Source organism: Crocuta crocuta, unplaced genomic scaffold (assembly GCF_008692635.1).
Source record: "Crocuta crocuta isolate KB4526 unplaced genomic scaffold, BGI_CrCroc_1.0 scaffold94, whole genome shotgun sequence".
Taxonomy (NCBI): domain Eukaryota; kingdom Metazoa; phylum Chordata; class Mammalia; order Carnivora; family Hyaenidae; genus Crocuta; species Crocuta crocuta.
Window position 1 is genome coordinate 555,188 of NW_027530180.1, and position 21,036 is coordinate 576,223.

Below are 21,036 nucleotides of genomic sequence, written 5' to 3' on the forward strand. Positions count from 1 at the left end.
TTCAGCTGGAGAAAATTGGCCAGTTAAGAAGAGTTCTATCCCACTGGGAACTGTGATGTGAATGTTCACTGACATAAAAATCCACATATTTTTGTCAGTTTCAAAAACAGGAAAAGTACCCACATTGAGGATGCTGCTTCCCAGTGAACAGTCGGACTCTGTGCTGACAGCCCGGGGCCTGGAGCCTGCTTCAAAATCCGGGTCTCACTTTTTCCCACCCCCGTGCCCTCTCTCAAAAATAAATAAATAAACATTTTAAAAGAAAACAACAGAGTTACTGATTGACAAGTTCCTAGGTAGTAATGGAAGAATTCTGTTGTAGAGAGGTTAGGTAAATTGAAGTCGGTCAAAAGGAATCTAAGAGCTGTGTGTTCCAGTGGCTGTCACGTAGTAAGATGCAGTGGGGGAGTTTTTATGAGAAACTTGTTCACTGCTGCATCTTTAACATCTAGAAGAATGCTTGTCACATAGTAGATGCTCATGAAACCATTTTTCCCGGTTATGTTTGTGTCTGTGTATTACATTTGTTCTTGATCATATAGGAGCTGAGGTGTAAAGTATGTTCCACATGATGAGGACTGTGGAAGCCGGTTAGATGACCACCAGTTGGCAGTGTTTTAGACTCCTTACTGACTGACTGACTTATTCATTTATTTATCCATTTATTGCGAGAGCACACGGGGGAGGGGCAGAGAGGGAGACTGAGGATCTGAAGTCGGCTCTGTGCTGACAGCTGTGAGCCTGACAGTGAACTCCAAGATCATGACCTGAGCTGAAGTCAGATGCTTAACCGACTGAGCCCGCAGGCGCCCCTAGGCTCCCAGCTTTAAAGGAAGAAATGTAATGAGTTAGAGTCTTGAGAGATCTCTTTGGTACCTTAAATTCTGCAAAGTGATGCAACAGTTTTATTATTAATGGAAACAAGTTTTTTTCCAATTGGCTTGTGTACTCTTATACTTGTTTACCCAACTGGTGGATGGAAAATGAAGGCACGGGTGACTACCTCAGATGACTTGCTCTGATTCCTCTCCCTGGGTGCTATAAAAAGACAGCTAATTATTATTATTTTTTCCCTCTTAATGGCCAGGACTGCAAAGATAGCGACATGTGATATGTGATCTGTCATATGGTCCAGCCAAATTAGCCCAAGTGTTTCCAAAATTGGAGGACTGAGCTACTTTGAAATAAAAAGTTTTTTTTTTATCCTTAAATGTGGTTTACGGTATACCTCCAAATCATTCTTGTAACAATGCCATTTGCAAAGTACAGGTGATGTAAAATAAAAAGCAGAAACCATGGAAGCCCTGGAGTAGAACGCCCCACCTACGCCTTTCATCTTTCTGGCGCTAGTTCCCAAATCTGTCGGAGCCATGAAGCCTTCTTACTTCTGTGGGACCCTGGGGGTCTCTCAGGGTGCCACTCCCTGCCATGCTTCTTCCCCGAGGTCACGTCTGGAAGATGAGAGAAGCACTGTTTCTACTGGAAGCTGCATCTGGGGCTTTGCTGTCCCGTTTTGCCTACAATATGCAGAATGTGTGATGAAGCCGAGGGAAGTTCAGATGAGGAGACGGCGTGGGTAACACTGCGTGTCTGAATCCGATCCTGCTAGAACTGCCCTGCACTTATGCTTGGGAAAGCCATTCAGTTCCCTTTGTGCTTTAGCTACTTTGGTACACATTTCTTTTTTTTTTTTTTTTTTTTAATGTATTATTTCTAGAAGAGAGAGAGAGACAGCGTGAGCAGGGGAGGGTCAGAGAGAGAGGGAGTCACAGGCGGAAAAAGGCTTCAGGCTCTGAGCTGGCAGTCAGCACAGAGCCCGACGCGGGGCCCGAACCCACGAACCGTGAGATCATGACCTAAGTGAAAGTCGGACGTTTAACCGACTAAGCCACCCAGGCGCCCCTGGATACAGGTTTCTGTAACGAGCAACTGAAAAAAATCTTTTGAACGCCTGGGTGGCTCAGTCGGTTAAGTGTCTGACTCTTGATTTCAGCTCAGGTCATGATCTCATAGGTTCCTGAGTTTGAGCCCTGGACTGGGCTATGCACTGTCAGTGCAGAGCCTGCTTGGGATTCTCTACAGTGCTCTCTGTCTCCTGCTCTCTCTCAGAATAAATAAACTTAAGAAATTAAAAAAAATTTTTGAACCCTCAATTGTTTTGGATGAATATTTGAATTGAGTAAATGTATAATGGTCCTGAATAAAATTCTGATATCAGAATATCAAAAGCTTTGAGAGTACTCCTAAGATTCCCAGGTAATTGCAGAAGTAGGAACCATCTGGAAGGGGCAGTTACCATCACAGGTCATTATCAGGGTCATGTATCTCAGGACTCTGTCATTGATCTGTCCCATATTGTTCCCCCTCTTAATGATTGCTGTGCTGATCCTGTTTTAAAATTCATCAAAATATGCCCATGAGACCCAATGCTCATAAATCCTCTCCCCATTAAAAACTTTAAGAATTGAGATAACAGTGGATACATGATGTATTAATTTTAGGCTTACTGTGTAATGATTTAATATATGTATTTTTTGCAAAATGATTGTCACAATAAGTCTAGTGAACATGTCTCACCACAGTTATGTTGTTTTCTTGTGCTGAGGCCTGTTAAGATCTTTCTTCATGACTTCCAAATATACAATGTAGCATTGTTAGTGGTAGTTACCATACCATTAATTTTTAAAGCTTTTATTTAAGTAGATAATTATTTTTTAACTCAGTAGATATTTATTTAAGTAGATAATTATTTTTTAACTCAGATTTCCTTTTCTTAGGCTGATCAAGTTGTAACTTCTAGTTTTCTTAATGTTTTGATTACTTATTTGCCTTTCCAGTGTATTCCACTGGGACAGTTGATTCAAGTGGGTAGTTTATAATGCACAACTTTATCCTCCCTGAGATTAAGTTGGCATTACTCAGGAAAAACCCCGTTTGGTGACTGCTGTACTTGAGGTAAACTGAAAATAGAAGTTTTTGCTTACGAACATGCCAGGAAAGAGTTTAGATGGTTTAGCTCCAAATTCAGTCGCTGGTGGGGGAAAAAAATGACTCATCTAATACAGTAGTAGTATTTTTATACATGAAGGCTGATTTTTAATAAATGTTTGCCACGTTACTGGCTACCTGATTCTAAGTGAGTTCTGAGAGCAGAGAGGATTGGTTCAAAGCTATTTTGGGTTTATTTGTAAGAGAGCATGCATGTGCGTGGGGGAGGGGCAGAGAGAAAGAGAGAATCCCAAACAGGCTCTGCATTGTCAGCACAGAGCCCAACGTGGGACTCGAACTCAGGAACCATGAGATCATGACCTGAGACGAAATCAGGAGTTGGACACTTAGCCGACTAAACCACCCAGGTGCCCTGGTTCAAGGCTATTTTTTTTTAATTTTCTTTTTTAATGTTTGTTTATTTTTGAGAGAGAGAGAGAACACGAGCGGGGGAGGGGCAGAGAGAGAGGGAGACACAGAATCCGAAGCAGGTTCCAGGCTCTGACCTGTCAGAGCCCGATGCGGGGCTTGAACTCAACCATGAGATCATGACCTGAGCCAAAGTCGGACGCTCAACCAACTGAGCCACCCAGGCACCCCAGGTAAGGCTATTTTTAACTACCACCTATGAAACTTGTTTTATTACCTTTGTCTTTTAAATCCAAATCATGAACTAGTGAAAATTATTTCCTTGACTCCATGGTTTTCTCTACTTTACGTCTCTGTGTTTGTGTGTACTTGCTCACCTGGGCTTTCTAGTCCTCTCCTAGGAAATTGGCATTGCATAATGGTTAATAGCACAGGCTTTTGGGGGCACCTGGGTGGCTCAGTCAGTTAAGCATCCAACTTCGGCTCAGGTCATGATCTCACGGTTCATGGGTTCGAGCCCCCTGTCGGGCTCTGTGCTGACAGCTCAGAGCCTGGAGCCTGTTTCGGATTCTGTGTCTCCCTCTCTCTCTCCCCTCCCCTGTTCACGCTCTCTCTCTCTCTCTCTCTCTCTCTCTCTCTCAGAAATAAATAAAAAATTAAAAAACATTAAAAAAAAGCACAGGCTTTGGATCTCAGGTTCATATCCGACTACTGCTTACTAGCTATGAGACTTTGACCAAGGAACTTCACCTCTGTAGAGCAGAACACCATCCTACCTTATGGAAGTGTGGTGAGGGCTAAACAATAATTGATAAAGACCTTGAAAGAGTACCCAGGGGCGCCTGGGTGGCTCAGTTGGTTAAGCGTCTGACTTCGGCTCAGGTCATGATCACATGGTTTGTGAGTTTGAGCCCCGCATTGGGTTCCGTGCTGACAGCTCAGAGCCTGGAGCCTGTTTCAGATTCTGTGTCTCCCTCTCTCTCTGCCCCTCTACCACTCGTGCTCTGTCTCTCTCTGTCTCAAAAATAAAACCAAAAAAAAAATTAAAAAAATAAAAAGCAGTACCCAGCTCAGTCATGGGGGGAGGATTTTTTTCCTTTTTTTTTAGGCCATTATTAGCATAAATAGGCACACATACATATCCTACAAATTGTTTTTTGTTTCATTTAAAAGTTGACCTTAGAACACTTCCTGTTGGTACATGTGGATGCCTGGATTTTGTTTCCACCACAGAGCTGTCTGTGGGCACATACAGCATTTCCTTTACAGACTAAGACTCTTCCCTTGTGGGTAGCTTTTGATGTTTTGTAGGATAGATTTTTTTTTTTTAAGGGCAAAAGAGTATGAGTGGGGGAGCGGGGAGAGAGAGAGAGGGAGAGAGAACCCCAAGCAGGCTCCGTGCTCAGGAGCCCGATGACGGCTCGATCCCACAATCCTGGGATCGTGACCTGAGTTGGTATCAAGAGTCAGATGCTCAACCAACTGAGCTACCCAGGTGCCTCTTTAGGATAGATTCTTAAAAGTCAAACTGCCCAGCTAATGGATATGCACCTTCAGAATGATAGATATTGCCAGATGGCTTTCCAGAAAGTCAAACTAGTTTACCTACCTGTCAATAGGATAGAAAGGCCCCTTTCCTGACACCTTTGCTAATACTGGATAATTGCAAACCTTTGGTTTTGGCAAATCCAGGGGGAAATAGTAACCACTGTTCTCTCGTTTTAATTTGAATTCGAATGACTATCTTTTTGTATATATTATGCTCATCTTTTTTAAATTAAAAAAATTTTTAATGTTTATTTATTATTGAGAGAGAAAGAGACAAAGTGTGAGTGAGGGAGAGGCAGAGAGAGAGGGAGATACTGAATCCAAAGCAGGCTCCAGGCTCTGAGCTGTCAGTACAGACCCAATGTGGGGATTGAACTCACCAACCATGAGATCATGACCTGAGCTGAAGTTGGTTGCTTAACCAACTGAGCTAGCCAGGTGCCTCCAACTCATCTTTTTGTTTTTATGTTTATTTATTTATTTTGAGAGAGAGAGGGAGAGAGAGACTCCCAAGCAGGCTCTGTGCTGTCACTGCAGAGCCGGACGCAGGCCCAATCCCATGAACTGCGAGATCATGACCTGAGCTGAAATCAAGAGTTGGATGCTCACCCGACTGAGCCACCCAGGTGCCCCTCTGCTCATCTTTATAGCCCATTGATTTCTTCTGTTAATTCTAATTTATTCTGTCTTTCCTTTTTCATCTATAGAGTTGTCTTACTCATCTGTAGGTACTGCTAATGCACTCTGCATAGTCCTCTTTAGTGTGTTTTCTAACCTTTTTGTGTTGTCTTTATGGCACAAAATTTAAGTTTTTTTCATCAAATCCAATCTATTAGTATTTTATGGTTTCTGGGTTTTATGTTTTGCTTAGGAAGACCTTTCCCTGGGCATCTTGGTGGCTCAGTCAGTTAAGCATCTGACTCTTGATATCGGCTCTGGTCATGATCTCATTGTTTGTGGGTTTGAGCCCTGCATTGGGCTCTGTACTGGCAGTGCGGAGCCTGGTTGGGATTCTCATTCTCTCTCTCTCTCTCTCTCTCTGTCTCTCAAAATAAGTGATTAAACCTGAAAAAAAAAGACCTTTCCCATCTGAAGTTATAAAACTATTGTCTAAATTTTTTTCTAATATTCTTATAATGTTCTTATTTTAAAAAGCTTTTCAATCTTTAAGCTCTTTTGGAATTTATATTTGTTTATATACCCATTTTTTTTCCACATGAAGCACCATCCACCCCAACAAAAAAAACTTCAAAGTTTACTTAGGAATTTTCAAAAACCTTGGAATTGCATTGACTTTGTAGGATACATTTGGGGTGGCCTCTGGATTCTTTCCTACACACAGATGTCACTACCGATTGAGTCCCTGGATTAGTTGGTAGTGGTAGTGAGTTCTGTAGCCACATGGGCCGTGATGAACTCTCTCTGAGATGTGACACATTGAGAAACACATTTGGAATGGAATTTTTGTTTTTTCGCTACGGAAATTCCATTTTCATGCTGTAGCTCTCCAGTTCTACAAATAGTTATTGAATACTGTTCTTAACTAGATTATACTATAATGAGGGATAAGGTCTATTTCCAATGCCTCTGGAGCTTACTGTCTCAGGGGAGAGACAGATAGATATGTGAACATGATTTGTAAACTCAGGTAAGTATGTGTATAGGAAAACCCTGGAATCCTCAAGAATGGCGCCCAACACAATGGAAGTATGGACGTGGAGATCAGGTAAGGCTTCTTGGAGGCAGTAACGTGTGGGTAAATCTTAAGGAATGACTGGAGCTAGCTGACTGAAGGGTGGCATTGTAGAGAGGGGAATGATTAACAAAGTCTGAACAGATGAGCAGTTATGAAAGTAAGAAGCGCCTTGTCTATAAGTATATATTCTAGGATCTAAACCGTGTGTGGGCTTGGCTAGGGGGCCATATCCTGAGTATAGAGGTCCTTGCTTGTACACCAGACTAAGAATTTGGTATTTGTCCTATGGGCAGTTGGGAGCTACTAAACATTCTAAGGGATAGAGGGAGGGTGTTGGGCGGATTTGCATGTGAGAAAGATTGCCTTGAGGCATTTTGAAAGGTGGATTTGTTTTATTTTATTTTATTATTTTATTTTATTTTATTTTATTTTATTTTATTTTATTTTATTTATTTCTAGGAGAGAGAGGGACAGCGTGAGCAGGGGAGGGTCAGAGAGAGAGGGAGTCACAGACTGAAACAGGCTCCAGGCTCTGAGCTGGCAGTCAGCACAGAGCCCGACGCGGGGCCCGAACCCACAAACCGCGAGATCATGACCTGAGCGAAAGTCGGACGCTTAACTGACTAGGCCACCCAGGCGCCCCTGAAAGGTGGATTTGAAAGGCTGAGAGATCAGGGCAGGGAGATCAGTCAGGAGGCCCTTGGCAATGACAGTGGCAGGTGTGAGATGATGGGGGTGGGAAGGAGGAAGGAGAAGAAAGCCATGAGAAATATTTGGAAGGAAAGACCAGCAGGGCTCGGTGATTTTGTTTGCGAGGAGAAAGCAGGGAGAAGTCAGCACCTGGATGAGAGCTTAGGGGACTGGCCGGGTGGCTGGGGTGGGGCTTGGAGGCAGGGGGGCGCTACGTCAGAATTTAGAAGAGTTTCGCTCCTCTGTGGGATTCGCAAGGGGAGATGTCCCCAGGCAGCTGATTGGGATGCACGGAGGACGTCTACCAGGTCCTGATTTGGGAGCTGTGAGCCCGTGGGCAGTAATTTAAACAATGGGGAGGGGATCGAAGAACCAAGGGCGTCAGGGGCGCCTGGGGGGCTCGGTCGGTTAGGCGTCCGACGACCGCTCAGGTCATGATCTCACGGTTTGAGTAATAATGGCAAGAACTCACGCGTAGTAAATGTAAATTTATAGTAAATCATACAAATCTTTCTATGGATTCGTTTTTTTAAGATTTTATTTTTAGAGTTTCTTTATTTTGAGAAAGAGAGCACAAACGGGGTAGGGGCAGGGAGGGAATCCCAACCAGGCTCCGCACTGTTAACGCAGAGCCTGATGCAGGGCTCGATCTCACGAACCGTGAGATCACGACCTGAGCCGAAATCAAGAGTCGGACGCTTAACCAACTGAGCCACCGGGTGCCCCCTTTAAGATTTTATTTTTAAATCGTCTCTACATCCAACGTGAGGCTCCACGTCAACCCTGAGATGGAGAGTCGCCTGCTCTACTGAGCGAGCCAGCCGTCGACTGGTTATGATTTGCACGGCAGTGCCAGGGAATGAGGCCCTCATCGCCCCTGCTTTCTTTCTTTTAATAGTTCATTTATTTTTGAGACGGAGAGAGACAGAGCATGAATGAGGGAGGGGCAGAGAGAGAGGGAGACACAGAATCCGAAGCAGGCTCCAGGCTCTGAGCTGTCAGCACAGAGCCCGACGCGGGGCTCGAACCCACAATCCGTGGGCTCATGACCTGAGCTGAAGTCGTAGAGTTNCCGTCCTTGCGAGGACTTCCCGCCGGCTGTTTCCACGCTCGAGCTCCTCGGCCAGCCGGACTCAGATGCGTTGAAAACTCCCGAATCCTCCACGTAAAATCCCAGCACCCGGGTTTCCATCCGACTGGGGTCTTCGCATCTTCCGTCACTTCATGTCCGCAGGTCCGCGACAGGGCGCTTTTGGGTTGTTCCGTTACAAATACCTTCCCTAAACCTCTGCCCCGCCACACTCACACACACACTCACACACACACACACACTCACTCTCACACACCCCTGTGTGTTGTAGCTTTGGCGTCCCCTCTGCCCGAATCTTCTGTCGCCCCGCAGGCCTTCTCTAGCCCAAGTTCCTCCCTGTCTCCACAGTGTGAGGTAGTGGCCGAGGACCCGGGTCATCCTCAGTGTGTAGACGAGAGAGAGGGCTCATCTTCACTCACAGTCGGATCCCCTGTCTAGTGAGAACATGAGACCGTCGACTGCGGAGTCAAAAGCACATGTAAGGGGTTGATGCCTTGAAAAGGAGGAAAGAGGGACGCCTGGGTGGCCCAGTCGGTTGAGTGTCCAACTCTTGATTTCGGTTCGGGTCACGATCTCACAGTCAGGAGATCAAGCCCCGGGTCGGGCTCTGTGCCGACAGCAAGCAACTTGCTTGGGAGTCCCTCTTTGCCCCTCCCCTGCTCACTTTCTCAGAATAAATTTAGAAAAAAGGAGGAAAGGGTACATCATTTCTCAGGACAAGACAGAGGGGAGATGCCCATCCGGACATATTTGTAGGTTACACAGGAAGACGACAGGGTCAGGGACATGTACTCACAGGAAACTAAGAGGTAAGGTGGCCAAGGGCCTTAGTCTGGGGCTTGAAGAGAGTAATGAAGACGCTGTCAAGCCGAAGGGCCACGTGGATGACCACGAGGAAAGCCCTCCCCTGTGGGATGAAGTCTGCCGTGGGCCCCTGGCACTTTACTTTCTTTCCTTTTCTTTTTTCTTTGCTCCTCTCCTCTTCTTCTATGTTTGTTTATTTTAGAGAGAGAGAGAAGTAGACAGAGAGGGAGGTAGAGAATCCCAAGCAGTCTCTGTGTTGTCAGCGAAAAGTCCAATTCGGGGCTTGAACTCATGAACTGCGAGATCATGACCTGAGCCGAGATCAAGAGTCAGATGCTTAACCGACTGAGCCACCCCAGCGCTCCCTTGCACATTAATTTCCAACCCGCTGCTCAAGCCATTCCAGATTTTGGAGGTCCTTCCCATTCACTGCAGCGAAGGGTTTTTCTCCAGGATGGTTCAAGTATACAAATCACTAGCTGTACCCGTAAGCTATTACCCCATTTGCCAACAATAAAAATAGAGTCCTAGTCCGGCCAAGAAACAGTACCTTGCACGTAACCAACTCTACTTACTTAATCTTACATTCTCAAATATTCACATGTGAAAAAAAAATGGAGATAAAACTCTTGTGCTTTATTTTTTTAGAGTGAAAATGCCCATATTTCTTTGAATAATAAAAAATGGAAATACGCTTATTTGAAAGTTTTGTTATGAACACGACTAAGCTGTGGATTAAAAATTCATTCTTTAGGCTGGCAGATTCTGATAATAAAACAATGGTGACTTTTCAACAAAACTGTCTCAACACTGCTTTCCTTACCACACAGGAGACCGATCCGCTTACGAGCGCAGTACTTTACATTAACTAGTATAGATACACACGCACCTGTATGTACCTGCATACACGTATTCTGAGCGTGGAATACCGTTTTATAAGTCGTGGTGACGCATCTTTATAAAACAGGGATTTGGGTCCAGTAATGGCGCTGAGAAGCAAAATAGAACAGCTTGATGGAAGGCAGGAGTAGCTAAGAAACACTTGAATGCCTTTTCTTTGGGAGGAGAGTCTTCAGATACCGGACTCATGCAAAACAAAAGCAGTCCTGTTTGCTCCTGTGGGCGTACACGCCCCAGGCAGTATAGTCTTCCAGTGTGTTCTTTGCCATTCGCGACATGCTAGTTACTGTAAATGTAAACATACTATCTTTATCTAAGACAGCCGACCCCATTGTTCTCCAAAAGGTGGCTGTGATTTACGTTGTGAATATACAGCCTCCCGGGGAAGGAATCATCTGTTATTAAAATAGCCCGAATATTACTCTAGCAGGAGATGCTACTATCTCTAAGTTCCCTGTACTAGACATAGTCCATGAGTTCTTTTATTATTTTATTAATAATAAATATATTTGAGAACATCCTAGGCTTCAGCTGATTTCTCAGATAAGGACTGAAGCAGATCTTTATAGAGGGCAGAGTTCATGAATCGGGGGTATGAGTCTCTGTGCATTAAGGTGTAGATCTGGAGTTGCGCATCATCAAATATGTGTTGAGAGGGTTCCACCATGTTCCTGTTGATGACCTCTCTTACTCGGGAGTCCAAGCTGACCTGTCAATCAAAACAAGTAAGAGGTGTATTACATACAGCTCTCTTTGGAAATCCCTACAAGTCTCCCGTGGCTTGTCTGGCTTTTTAAAAGTCCCACACCAAACAAGGTCATCCACGAATCTAAATTGCTGAGAGAGAAACTGAACACATAATGAACGGGGGGTGGGGTGGTGGTGGTTGTTCTCTCACTTCAGTGGCATCAGAAGCCCCCGAAAGGCTTGGTACGCAGCTTGCTGGGCTCCACCTGCAGAGTTTTGGACTCGGGTGGGTCTGGGGAAGGCGGACAATGTGAATTTCCCACAAGTAATGCTGGTGGGGATCGTGGTGCTTTAGGAAACCACAACATTGTTTTCCTTCTTTATTTATTAAAAAAGTTTTTAAAATCTATTTATTTTGAGAGAGCGAGCGAGCACAAGCTGGGGAAGGGAAGAGAGAAGAAGAGACAGAATCCCAAGGGGCTCGAACCCAGACACTGTGACATCATGACCTGAGCAGAGATCAAGAGTCAGATGCTTAACCAACCGCGCCACCCAGGTGCCCCCGTTTTCCTTCTTTAAAATGACTGTGCAATGTCCTTTGAAGAAAAATGACGGCATGCACAGACTTAGACCTTGCTAATTTCTTACTACCACATGGGCTAAAACCTTGAGGTCCCAGGCTGTAACTGGCTAAGAACACAGTCACCGATTTCTGGGAATGAGGGTCAGGCCGGCTGGGGACTGGAAGCTAAGCTAGAGCACCGTGGAAGGGTTCACAGCGCGGCTGTTAAATCCCAGCTATGTCACCGCCTAGCCGTGGGGACTTCGGCAAAGGAAACTGTGCCCTAGCGAACTCCTCCGTAAAGGGGATGATGGTGACGGTAGTTGGTGGGGATTTAACGAGAATTTATTTAAAGCGCTTGGAATTCAGCAAGTCCCCAGGAGATGCTGGCTCTTCGTTCTCTGATGTTTCGCGCATCCTAGGAAAGGCCGTCTCCTAGACCAGGGCAAGCTGCTGGGCTCACACTTTCCCCATGAACTGAACTCACACATCCTTCCCTTCTGGGTCAAGAACCTTTGTCGGCCCCTTGCCCCCGAGCTTATTCCCACAGCGGCCCTCAGCACTAGGCAATCCTCCGGTAGAAGCTTCTTGAGAGTCAGGGCCGGGTGCCCAGGGACACAGCTCCTGCCGAAGGAGGGGCCTGATACATGTCATTGGCTGAGGAAGAAATCGCCTGCTCTTGTTGGAGAAGTAAACGGATGTGGTGCAGAAACCACCGAGGACCATTTGGTTCACACGGAGCAGGGCACGCACGGAATGGCTACAGCTACCGCTCCGCACGAAGAAGGGCTGGGGGGTGTCTGCTCAGGACAATGGAATGAAGGGAGGTAGCTTCAAGAAGAGGCCATCCAGGGTGACGACGGTGCTCGGGGCCATGCCGGGGCTTTGCGTCCATCCTCCCTTGGAACCCTCCCAGACGAGCGGGAAACTGGTGATGCCCCCTGTGTACAGATGAGGAAACAGACGTCCAGAGAGGTGCCGAAATACACCAAAGGTTATAGAGCCATTAAATGAGAGAACCAGGGTTCAGACTCACGTGAATCCCACCCCAGAATCTAAGCTATTAAAAAAATGTCATGCTTTTCTATTTCAAGTAATGGACACTTCCAGTTGGGAAGAAAGGGTCATCTTTGTATATCCTTTTTGCTTCACACATTTGCTATTGAGTGTTTTGGTTATATGATGCTTTAAAAGTCAGCGATGGGGGCGCCTGGGTGGCTCAGTCGGTTAAGCATCCGACTTTGGCTCAGGTCATGATCTCACGGTTTGTGGGTTCGAGCCCCACATCGGGCTCTGTGCTGACAGCTCAGAGCCTGGAGCCTGCTTCGGATTCTGTGTCTCCCTCTCTCTCTGACCCTCTCCTGCGCACACTGTCTTTCTCTCTTTCAGAAATAAATAAAAAACTTAAAAAAAAAAGCGATGAAAATCGTAGCTCAGAAAAAATAAGGAAAAATCATGACAAAATAATATGTAGAAGCCATAAATTGAAGTATAAGAGTTCTCTTGCCTCTATTCATCCAAAATGGAAAGGACTTTCTGAACTCCACCTTCACACATCTATCACCGGAGTATGTCCAACTTAAACACACAGACGTAAGTAAGCGAAGTTGGCCCGGTGGTCTTTCTCCCGGGCACGATCCCAGCCCCTCTACCCAATTTCCACGAGCTGTGCCACCGTCCAGTCTGCCCGGACACGTGGGAATCGTCCAGAGGCTGGGACTCACCTCAAATCAAACCCCACCTCTCTGGTTTCCCTTAGGCTGACCCCAATCTGGCTCCTCAGGTCCCGTCTACACTAGTGAATAAGCCTGCCAACCCCCGCTGCCTCTCGTCTTCTCCTCCTACTCCATTCTGCGGCCATACTGGTCTCTCGAAGACCCCAATTCGATGACGTTGCCGGGCTAAACTCAAAGGGCTTCCTGAGATAACAGTCAGGAAACCCCAGCATGGCCCCCAAGCCCCTCGATGTTCTGGGACCACCCCCTTTTCTACACACTCTTCCTGCCTCCACCGTGTGCAGGCGCTCATGGTTTGGTGAACATGCCACACTCTGCAAGCCACACGACACTCTTCCAGGTCACCCGATGGCCCGCTTCTGTCCTTGGCACACCTAGTCCACCCGTCGTGTTTCTGGTAGTTTCCGCCCCATGTCCTTAGTCCGTCCATGGTCTCTTCTAGGACCTCTGCCTCATTCCCTCCCCTCCCCCCCCATTGACAGTGCACTCCCCCAGCCGTGTCACACACCAGGGGCTCCACGTCTGTCTGCCCCCTTGACCGAAGCTTATTGACTTTATATTGTTCGGAGCACAGAGTGGGAAATAATGGGTGATTTCACAATCGGAGCTACAAGACACTAGGTTTTGAGATCAACTTGACCCCTCAGATTCTGCCTTTGAAGGAACAAAAAGCGGGCGATGGAAACTTGATTGATTTCACCCATCTGGTAGTTTCTCTGACGCAGGAAAGGACGCCCTAGGGAAAACCTACGCAGCCTCCGTATCACATCAGCGATGCTATTTCACCTAAAATAAAAATAGCTGGAAAAAAGATTTTGCTCAGAAGAAAAGGATACTTTTGTTTAATGCTTACAGGGTAGAATAATTTTTAAACAGTATTTACAATAAAATGCATAGACTCCCCCTTCTGGAGAATCTGATGAAAGTCACGAATGCTATATTTTCCAGAAAAATGCACGAAGTCTTTCAGAGAGTGTAGGGGGGCACTCAGAGCCCGCCTGTGAGGCCACAGTCAAAGGCACCCGGACACTATGGGTGTTTTCTCCACCATCTCAGGTGACCCAACAGTGAGGGGGATCATTTGAGCCACGGCCCCCTGGGAGGAAAGCTTTGGTGGGTACCTACCTCTTTAGGAGAAAGAATAGAAATGTAGTCTTCATAGATGATCCTGGCCTTCTCTTCAATAATGGTCTTGTTAGCTTCTTTCTTCAGTTCCTCACACGCCATCCAGAAGAGCATATTTTCCTCACTAAACTCTGTTCGGAGGAATTCCCGGAAGGCGTTCCTCCCCGCGGGAGTGAGCACCACCTTGTCAAATGACTGTGCCCACGCGTTCACTTCTTCCAGAGTGGGGCTGGGGCTTCAGTGGGGACAGAAAGCAAGGGGCAGGATGGACCCATGTTACTGGTAATCCCTTTGAAATTCATCGCTAGAAACACAGCTTTCACCCCATCTGAGAATGGAAGCGTGTGCCCAGGCCCTTTTGGGAAGAGAGAGCGCTGTTCTCATTTCCTGAAGCCTTTAGCAAACAGCCGTGACTACGGAACTGTTTTTGCTGGAGTGCACGGCTTTCAAATTGCTTAGCTGGAGGGCATGGCCACGGCCAAAGTGCTTGCAAACCAAGTGCTAGAATAACTGCTCAGAACACACGGGTTTGTACCTAGAGGAGTCCCGGCAAAGCTTTAAACTTGTAACAGTGAAGAAAAATTCTAGAAGCGTCTGACCAGAACTCTCCAGTCCCCTGTGACAGGGCTAAGTCAGACCTTAGCACACCGCCTTCCAGAACAGCAACGGGACTGTGTCTCTTTAGTGGTTTTTAAAACTGGAAAGAGACGGGGCGCCTGGGTGGCTCAGTCGCTTGAGCGTCGGACTTCAGCTCAGGTCGTGATCTCAAGGTTTGTGGGTTCAAGCTCTGCATCGGGCTCTGTGCTGACAGCTTAGAGCCTGAAGCCTGCTTCGGATTCTGTGTCTCCCTCCCTCTCCACCCCTCCCCTGCTCATACTCTCTGTCTCTCTCTCAAAATAAGCATTAAGAAAAGATTTACATTGGAAAGAGAATTTTAAAGAGAGAAAAGAATATGCTCTATAACTGCAAGTTACAAAGGGTGACAAACACCCACTGTGAGTTCAGCATTCACCTCGAGAGTGAACAGCACCCTCAACAGCCACACCTGCCTTGGCGTCCTGCCCACACGCTGCTGGCCTGGCGCCCTCCTCCACGAGGGGACCTGCTATTCTTAATTTTGGACTCCCTGTTTTAGTTTATGTTTACTTGTATTTTAAATATATTGAGATCAGTTAACAATGATCCTTCTTGGGGCGCCTGGGTGGCTCAGTCGGTTAAGCGTCCGACTTCGGCTCAGGTCATGGTCTCATGGTTCATGAGTTCAAGCCCCACATGGGGCTCTGGGCTGACAGCTCAGAGCCTGGAGCCTGCTTCAGATTCTGTGTCTCACTCTCTCTGACCCTCCCCTGCTCACGCTGTCTCTCTCTCTCTCTCAGAAATAAATAAAACATTAAAAAAAATTTTTAAACTCATAAACTGTGTTAAGATTTTTTTTTAAGTTTTTATTTATTTCTTCAGTAATCTCCACATCCAATGTGGGGCTCAAACTCACGACCCTGAGATCAAGAGCCTCAAACCCTTCCAACTGAGCGTGCCAAGTGCCCCAAATTGTGGAAGATTTTAATATGCTTCCCAGACTTTGAAAAGTCTGGGTAAGGATAAATAAGATAAAGAATGCAGAAAAAAACCACTTCTGCCCCTCTACCACTCATGCTCTGTCTCAAAAATAAATAAAACATTTAAAAAAGTTTTTAAAAAATGTTTATTCTTTCTTTTTTTGAGAGACAGAGAGACAGAGAATGAACAGGGAAGAGGCAGAGAGAGAGAGAGAGAGAGGGAGACACAGAACCTGAAGTAGGCTCCAGGCTCTGAGCTGTCAGCACAGAGCCTGATGCAGGGCTCAAACTCACGAACCACAAGATCATGACCTGAGCCAAAGTCAGACGCTTAACCGACTGAGCCGCCCAGGCGACCCTCACCATGGTCTTTTTAAAAGTCTACCATGTGAAAATAGGATAATGTCATGTTTAGTCAAGAAGCATCGATTTATATTTGTGATTAGCAGGGATGCAGTTAATAATGGAACTAATTTTTCTGTCACATAATGAATTCTGCAGAGAGAAGATGTGGTGCCACATTATGATTTGATATTAAATTGCAGTAAGAGAAACTGTGTTCCAATGCAAAAAAAATAAAAATAAGAAGGCTAGCATTTCTGTCAATTTAGTAAGCTAAACAATGAGACGTTACCTTTCTTCACAGGTTGGAAGGTCTTCTCGTACGAGTTCATGGGAGGCCCTCCTGGGTCTCTGTTCTTCTTGGTTTCTAACAGTGAGACTGCATGAAACATGACATTTAAATGTCATTTGAGATCATTCTGTATCAAGGAATATTTTAAAGATATTATTTTTCAGTAATCTCTATACCCAGTGTGGGGCTCGAACCCACAACCCCAAGATTGAGTTGCATGCTCTATAGACTGAGCCAGTCAGATGTAGCAAAGAATATATTGAACATTTTTTTTAATGTTTTTTTTTTTTTTTTAAATTTATTTCTAGGAGAGAGAGAGAGAGAGAAAGAGACAGCATGAGCAGGGGAGGGTCAGAGAGAGAGGGAGACACAGACTGAAACAGGATCCAGGCTCTGAGCTGGCAGTCAGCACAGAGCCCGACGCGGGGCTCGAACCCACGAACTGCGAGATCATGACCTAAGCGAAAGTCAGACGCTTAACCGACTAAGCCACCCAGGCACCCCGAATATACTGAACATTTTAAAAAAATGTTTATTTATTTTTGAAAGAGAGAGACAGAGTGTGAGTGGGGGAGGGTCAGAGAGAGAGGGAGACACAGAATCTGAAGCAGGCTCCAGGCTCCCAGCTGTCAGCACAGAGCCCAACGTGGGGCTCGAACTCACGAACTGCAAGATCATGACCTGAGCTAAAGTCAGACACTTTAACTGACTGAGCCACCCAGGCTTCCCGAGGCTGTTACTTTCTTAATAGCTTCACTGAACCATCACTGATACATCATGAAGTCACCTGCTTAAAGCGAACGATCCAGTGGTTTGCAGCATAATCAGGTTGTACAATGGTCACTACTAACTTCTAGAATGTCTGGATCACTGTAAGAGGAAGCCCTCCTTACCCCCCATATCCCACACCCTCTAGCCCTAGACGTGTGCTCACCCACCTAGGTCCTGTCTCTGTGGATACACCTCTTCTGAACAATACAGCATGTGTTCTTTGGTGACTGCCTTCTCTCACCGGGCATGATGTCTGTGAGGCTCATTCAGGTCGTAGTCAGTATCAACACTTCAATCCTTTCTGCAGCTTAATAACGGCCCATTGAACGGGAACATAGGGCCATTTGTTATCCATCAATCGATGACCACCTAGGTTAGTTGCACTTCTTGGCTGTTATAAATAATCCCACTGTGCACATTCTGTGCACGTCTGTTTTTATTTCTCTTGCGTAGATACTTACAAACGGAAAGGCTCTCATACGTTAACTCTATTTTTAACATTCTGAAGAGGTCCCAAACTGTCTCCCAAAGTAGCCGCACCATTTGACATTCCTACCGGCAATGTTGGGAGGTTTCCCCACATCCTTGCCAACACCTGTCTGTCCTTTTTATTCTTGCCAGTTCAGGGGGTATGAAGTGGTAGCTCACTGTGGCTTTGATTTGCATTTTGCTAGCGGCTAATGACACTTGAGTATTTTTTCATGTATTTATTAGCTATTTGTACATCTTCTTTAGAGAACTATCTACTGAGATCTTTTGCCTGCTTTTAACTTGGTTTGTTTTTTAAGGGCACCTGGGTGGCTCAGTCGGTTAAGCGTCTGACTTCCTCAGGTCATGATCTCCCGGTTCGTGAGTTTGAGCCCCACATTGGGCTCCCTGCTGTCAGCAGAGCCTGCTTTGGATCTTCTGTCCGCGTTTCTTTCTGCCCCTCCCCGACTGTTCTCTCTCAAGATAAACTTAAAAAAATAAATTGGTTTTTTATTTTTTAATTAAAAATTTTTTTTAATGTTTTATTTATTTCTGAGAGAGGAAGAGAGCCAGCATGAGCAGCAGAGGGTCAGAGAGAGAGGGAGATACAGAATCTGAATCAGGCTCCAGATTCTGTCAGCACAGAACCCGACACGGGGCTCGAACCCACACACCGTGTGATCATGACCTGAGCTGAAGTTGGACGCCCAACCGACTGAGCCACCCGGGAGCCCCTATAATTTTTTTTAAAAATTTATTTCTGAGAGAGAGAGAGAGAGATTGAGAGAGAGAGAGAGACAGTGTGAGCAGGGGAGGGTCAGAGAGAGAGGGAGACACAGAATCTGAAACAGGCTCCAGGCTCCGAGCTGTCAGCACAGAGCCCGATGCGGGGCTTGAACCCATGAACTGTGAGATCATGACTTGAGCTGAAGTCCAACGCTTAACCGACTGAGCCACCCAGGCGCCCCTAAATTGGTTTGTTTTTTTATTTTGGTATCATAAGAGTTCTTTACATCTGAAGGCTATTCTTTTTTACACTAATTCTTTATTTTTCTAGGATTTGAATTCTTCTGTGTTTGCATTAGCTTCACAGTCATTCTGTTGGCATTTCCGGGTGTACTCTCGTATCTTCTGCAGATGGCGAGTCTTACCACTTCTCTTCGGATTCTTAGGCCTCTGGTTGTTTCCCCTTGTCCAACTGCATCATCACCTGATACCTAACATCCAATGTTAAACTGGGGGGAGAACAGACATCCTCGCTGTGTTCTTGCTTTTAAAGCAGGAAGGCTTTTAGTTCCTTATTAATTTCAAAATGGGGGCACTTGGCTGGCTCAGGAGTCTGTGACTCTTGATCTCGGGGCTATACATTCAAGCCCCACATTGGTGTAGAGATTACTTCAAAATAAAATCTTGGGCGCCTGGGTGGCTCAGTACGTTAAACGTCCGACCTCAGCTCAGGTCACGATCTCACGGTTCATGAGTTCAAGTCCCCCATCGGGCTCTGTGCTGACAGCTCGTAGCCTGGAGCCTGCTTCGGATTCTGTGTCTCCTTCTCTCTCTGCGCCTCCCCTGCTCGCATTCCGTGTGTCTGCCTCTTTCTCTCAAAAATAAATCAACATAAAAAAAAAATCTTTAAAAAAGTTTTTCAAAAAGATATTAAGTTTGCGTTATCTGGCTATTGCCACTGTACCATTTTTCCTATCCTTTTTATCATATGGCTTTCCTTTCCACTCTTTCTACCATTTTAGATAAGTAATTTGGCCTATTTCCAGCACATTTGTTTTATGGATTTTCAGTAATGGAGGGTGGGGTGGGTGTGCAGCTCTGTTTTTCTTTGATGCGAAGTCAGGAGACATGCAGGAAGCCTCCACTTTGTGGCTTCCACGATGCCAGTTTCGGTAAATAATGGTTTCTGAAAACAAAAGCACACTTCCGAGGCATGTGGACGGCGTGCTCGCTGTGAGAGCATTAATACCGCTGGACTTCTTAGGCATCTTTTGTTAAGCAGAAAACATTAGTACACAGTGGGTATGAAAAATCAAAGAGGAAAAAAAGGATGAATTCGACACGAGATTTCTAAGAGGCCTAGAAGTTATACTGTGAGTTAAATAACACAGTCTTTATTTAAGCTTTGACATGTTTTCCCTGTCTCATTATTTTAGAAGTAGGAATATTTCTTCACGAAATAACGTGTTATTTAAAAAGTGAAAGGTATATTTTGTGCCAATTTTTATTTTTTATTTATTTATTTTTTAAATGTTTTATTTATTTATTTAGAGAGAGAAGCGTGAGCAGGGGAGGGTCAGAGAGAGAGGGAGACACAGAATCCGAAGCAGGCTCCAGGCTATGAGCTAGCCGTCAGCACAGAGACTGATGCGGAGCTCGAACCCACTAACCGTGATATCACGACCTGAGCCGAAGTCGGTTGCTTAACCGACTGAGCCACCCAGGCGCCCCTTGCATCAATTTTTAAACCTGAGTTTATTGTTACTATCATGGTAGAAAACAAGAAGAAAATGTTGCTGGAAGCTAAAATAGCTGCTCACTATGTTTAAGAACTAGTCAGTGAAAGAAGTCCCATGGCTAGTTATGTTTTGGTAAATGTTTTGGTTCTAAAGAGGAAGAAATTCTTTAGTCTTCTAGAAAGAAAAAAAAAGTTTGTTTTTAGAAATCAAGCATCTGCATGACTTCGTTGATAAAACGAAATCCTGTAAGGGCATGAAGCAGAATTTTGAGGAAGGTAACAACACAGGCTTATGAAACATACTGACAGTTACTCTTCTTAAAAATCGATGCTACTGGGGCGCCAGCGAGGCTCAGTCGGTTAAGTATTGGACTTCGGCTCAGGTCATGATCTCACGGTTCAGGGGTTTGAGCCCCATATCGGGCTCTGTGCTGACAGCTCAGAGCCTGGAGCTGCTTCAGATCCTGTGTCTCCTCTCTCTGCCCCTCCTCTGCTTATGCTCTGTCTCACTCTCTCAAAAATAAATAAATGTAAAAAAAAATTAAAAAATTGATGCTACTATGTTTTATCAACACGGATGAATCACAAAGGCATGTTGAGGGAAAAAAAAATCAAGGAGATTAAATATTGAAACAGTTAACGTTTGCTGTGTACTTTCTTCTACCCCCTTTCACCCGTGTCTACTCCAGAGAGAACTACTATCCTGAATTTGTTTTCACTCCATTCATAGCTACGCTACTCCATGTAGAAACATATAAGTACAAAAACATATTTCGAATTTGTAAAGGTATTATGATACAACACGCATTGCTTTACAAATTTTTAAAAAGATTTTTTCTCCAGCACGTGAATTTATTTATTTGTACTCCAATTAAATAAATTTTATTTTATTTTAGTCTTTTAAAAATTTACTTTTTTTAAAAACTTACATCCAAGTTAGTTAGCATA

At 45.2% G+C, this 21,036-nt stretch overlaps 1 protein-coding gene across 1 annotated transcript in view; it reads right to left on the reverse strand.

The window, feature by feature from the left end:
• Window positions 1–9,800: 9,800 nt before the first annotated feature.
• The window catches only part of RGS20 (regulator of G protein signaling 20), a 77,037-nt gene continuing 65,801 nt past the window's right edge, over window positions 9,801–21,036 (reverse strand). Inside the window, exons 9-11 of the mRNA XM_077765016.1 lie at window positions 16,386–16,472; window positions 14,196–14,430; window positions 9,801–10,794 (exon numbers count right to left, since the gene is read on the reverse strand). Coding sequence (XP_077621142.1) covers window positions 10,606–10,794; window positions 14,196–14,430; window positions 16,386–16,472 — 511 coding nt within the window. The 3' untranslated portion in view covers window positions 9,801–10,605. The remainder of the gene's footprint in view (window positions 10,795–14,195; window positions 14,431–16,385; window positions 16,473–21,036) is intronic.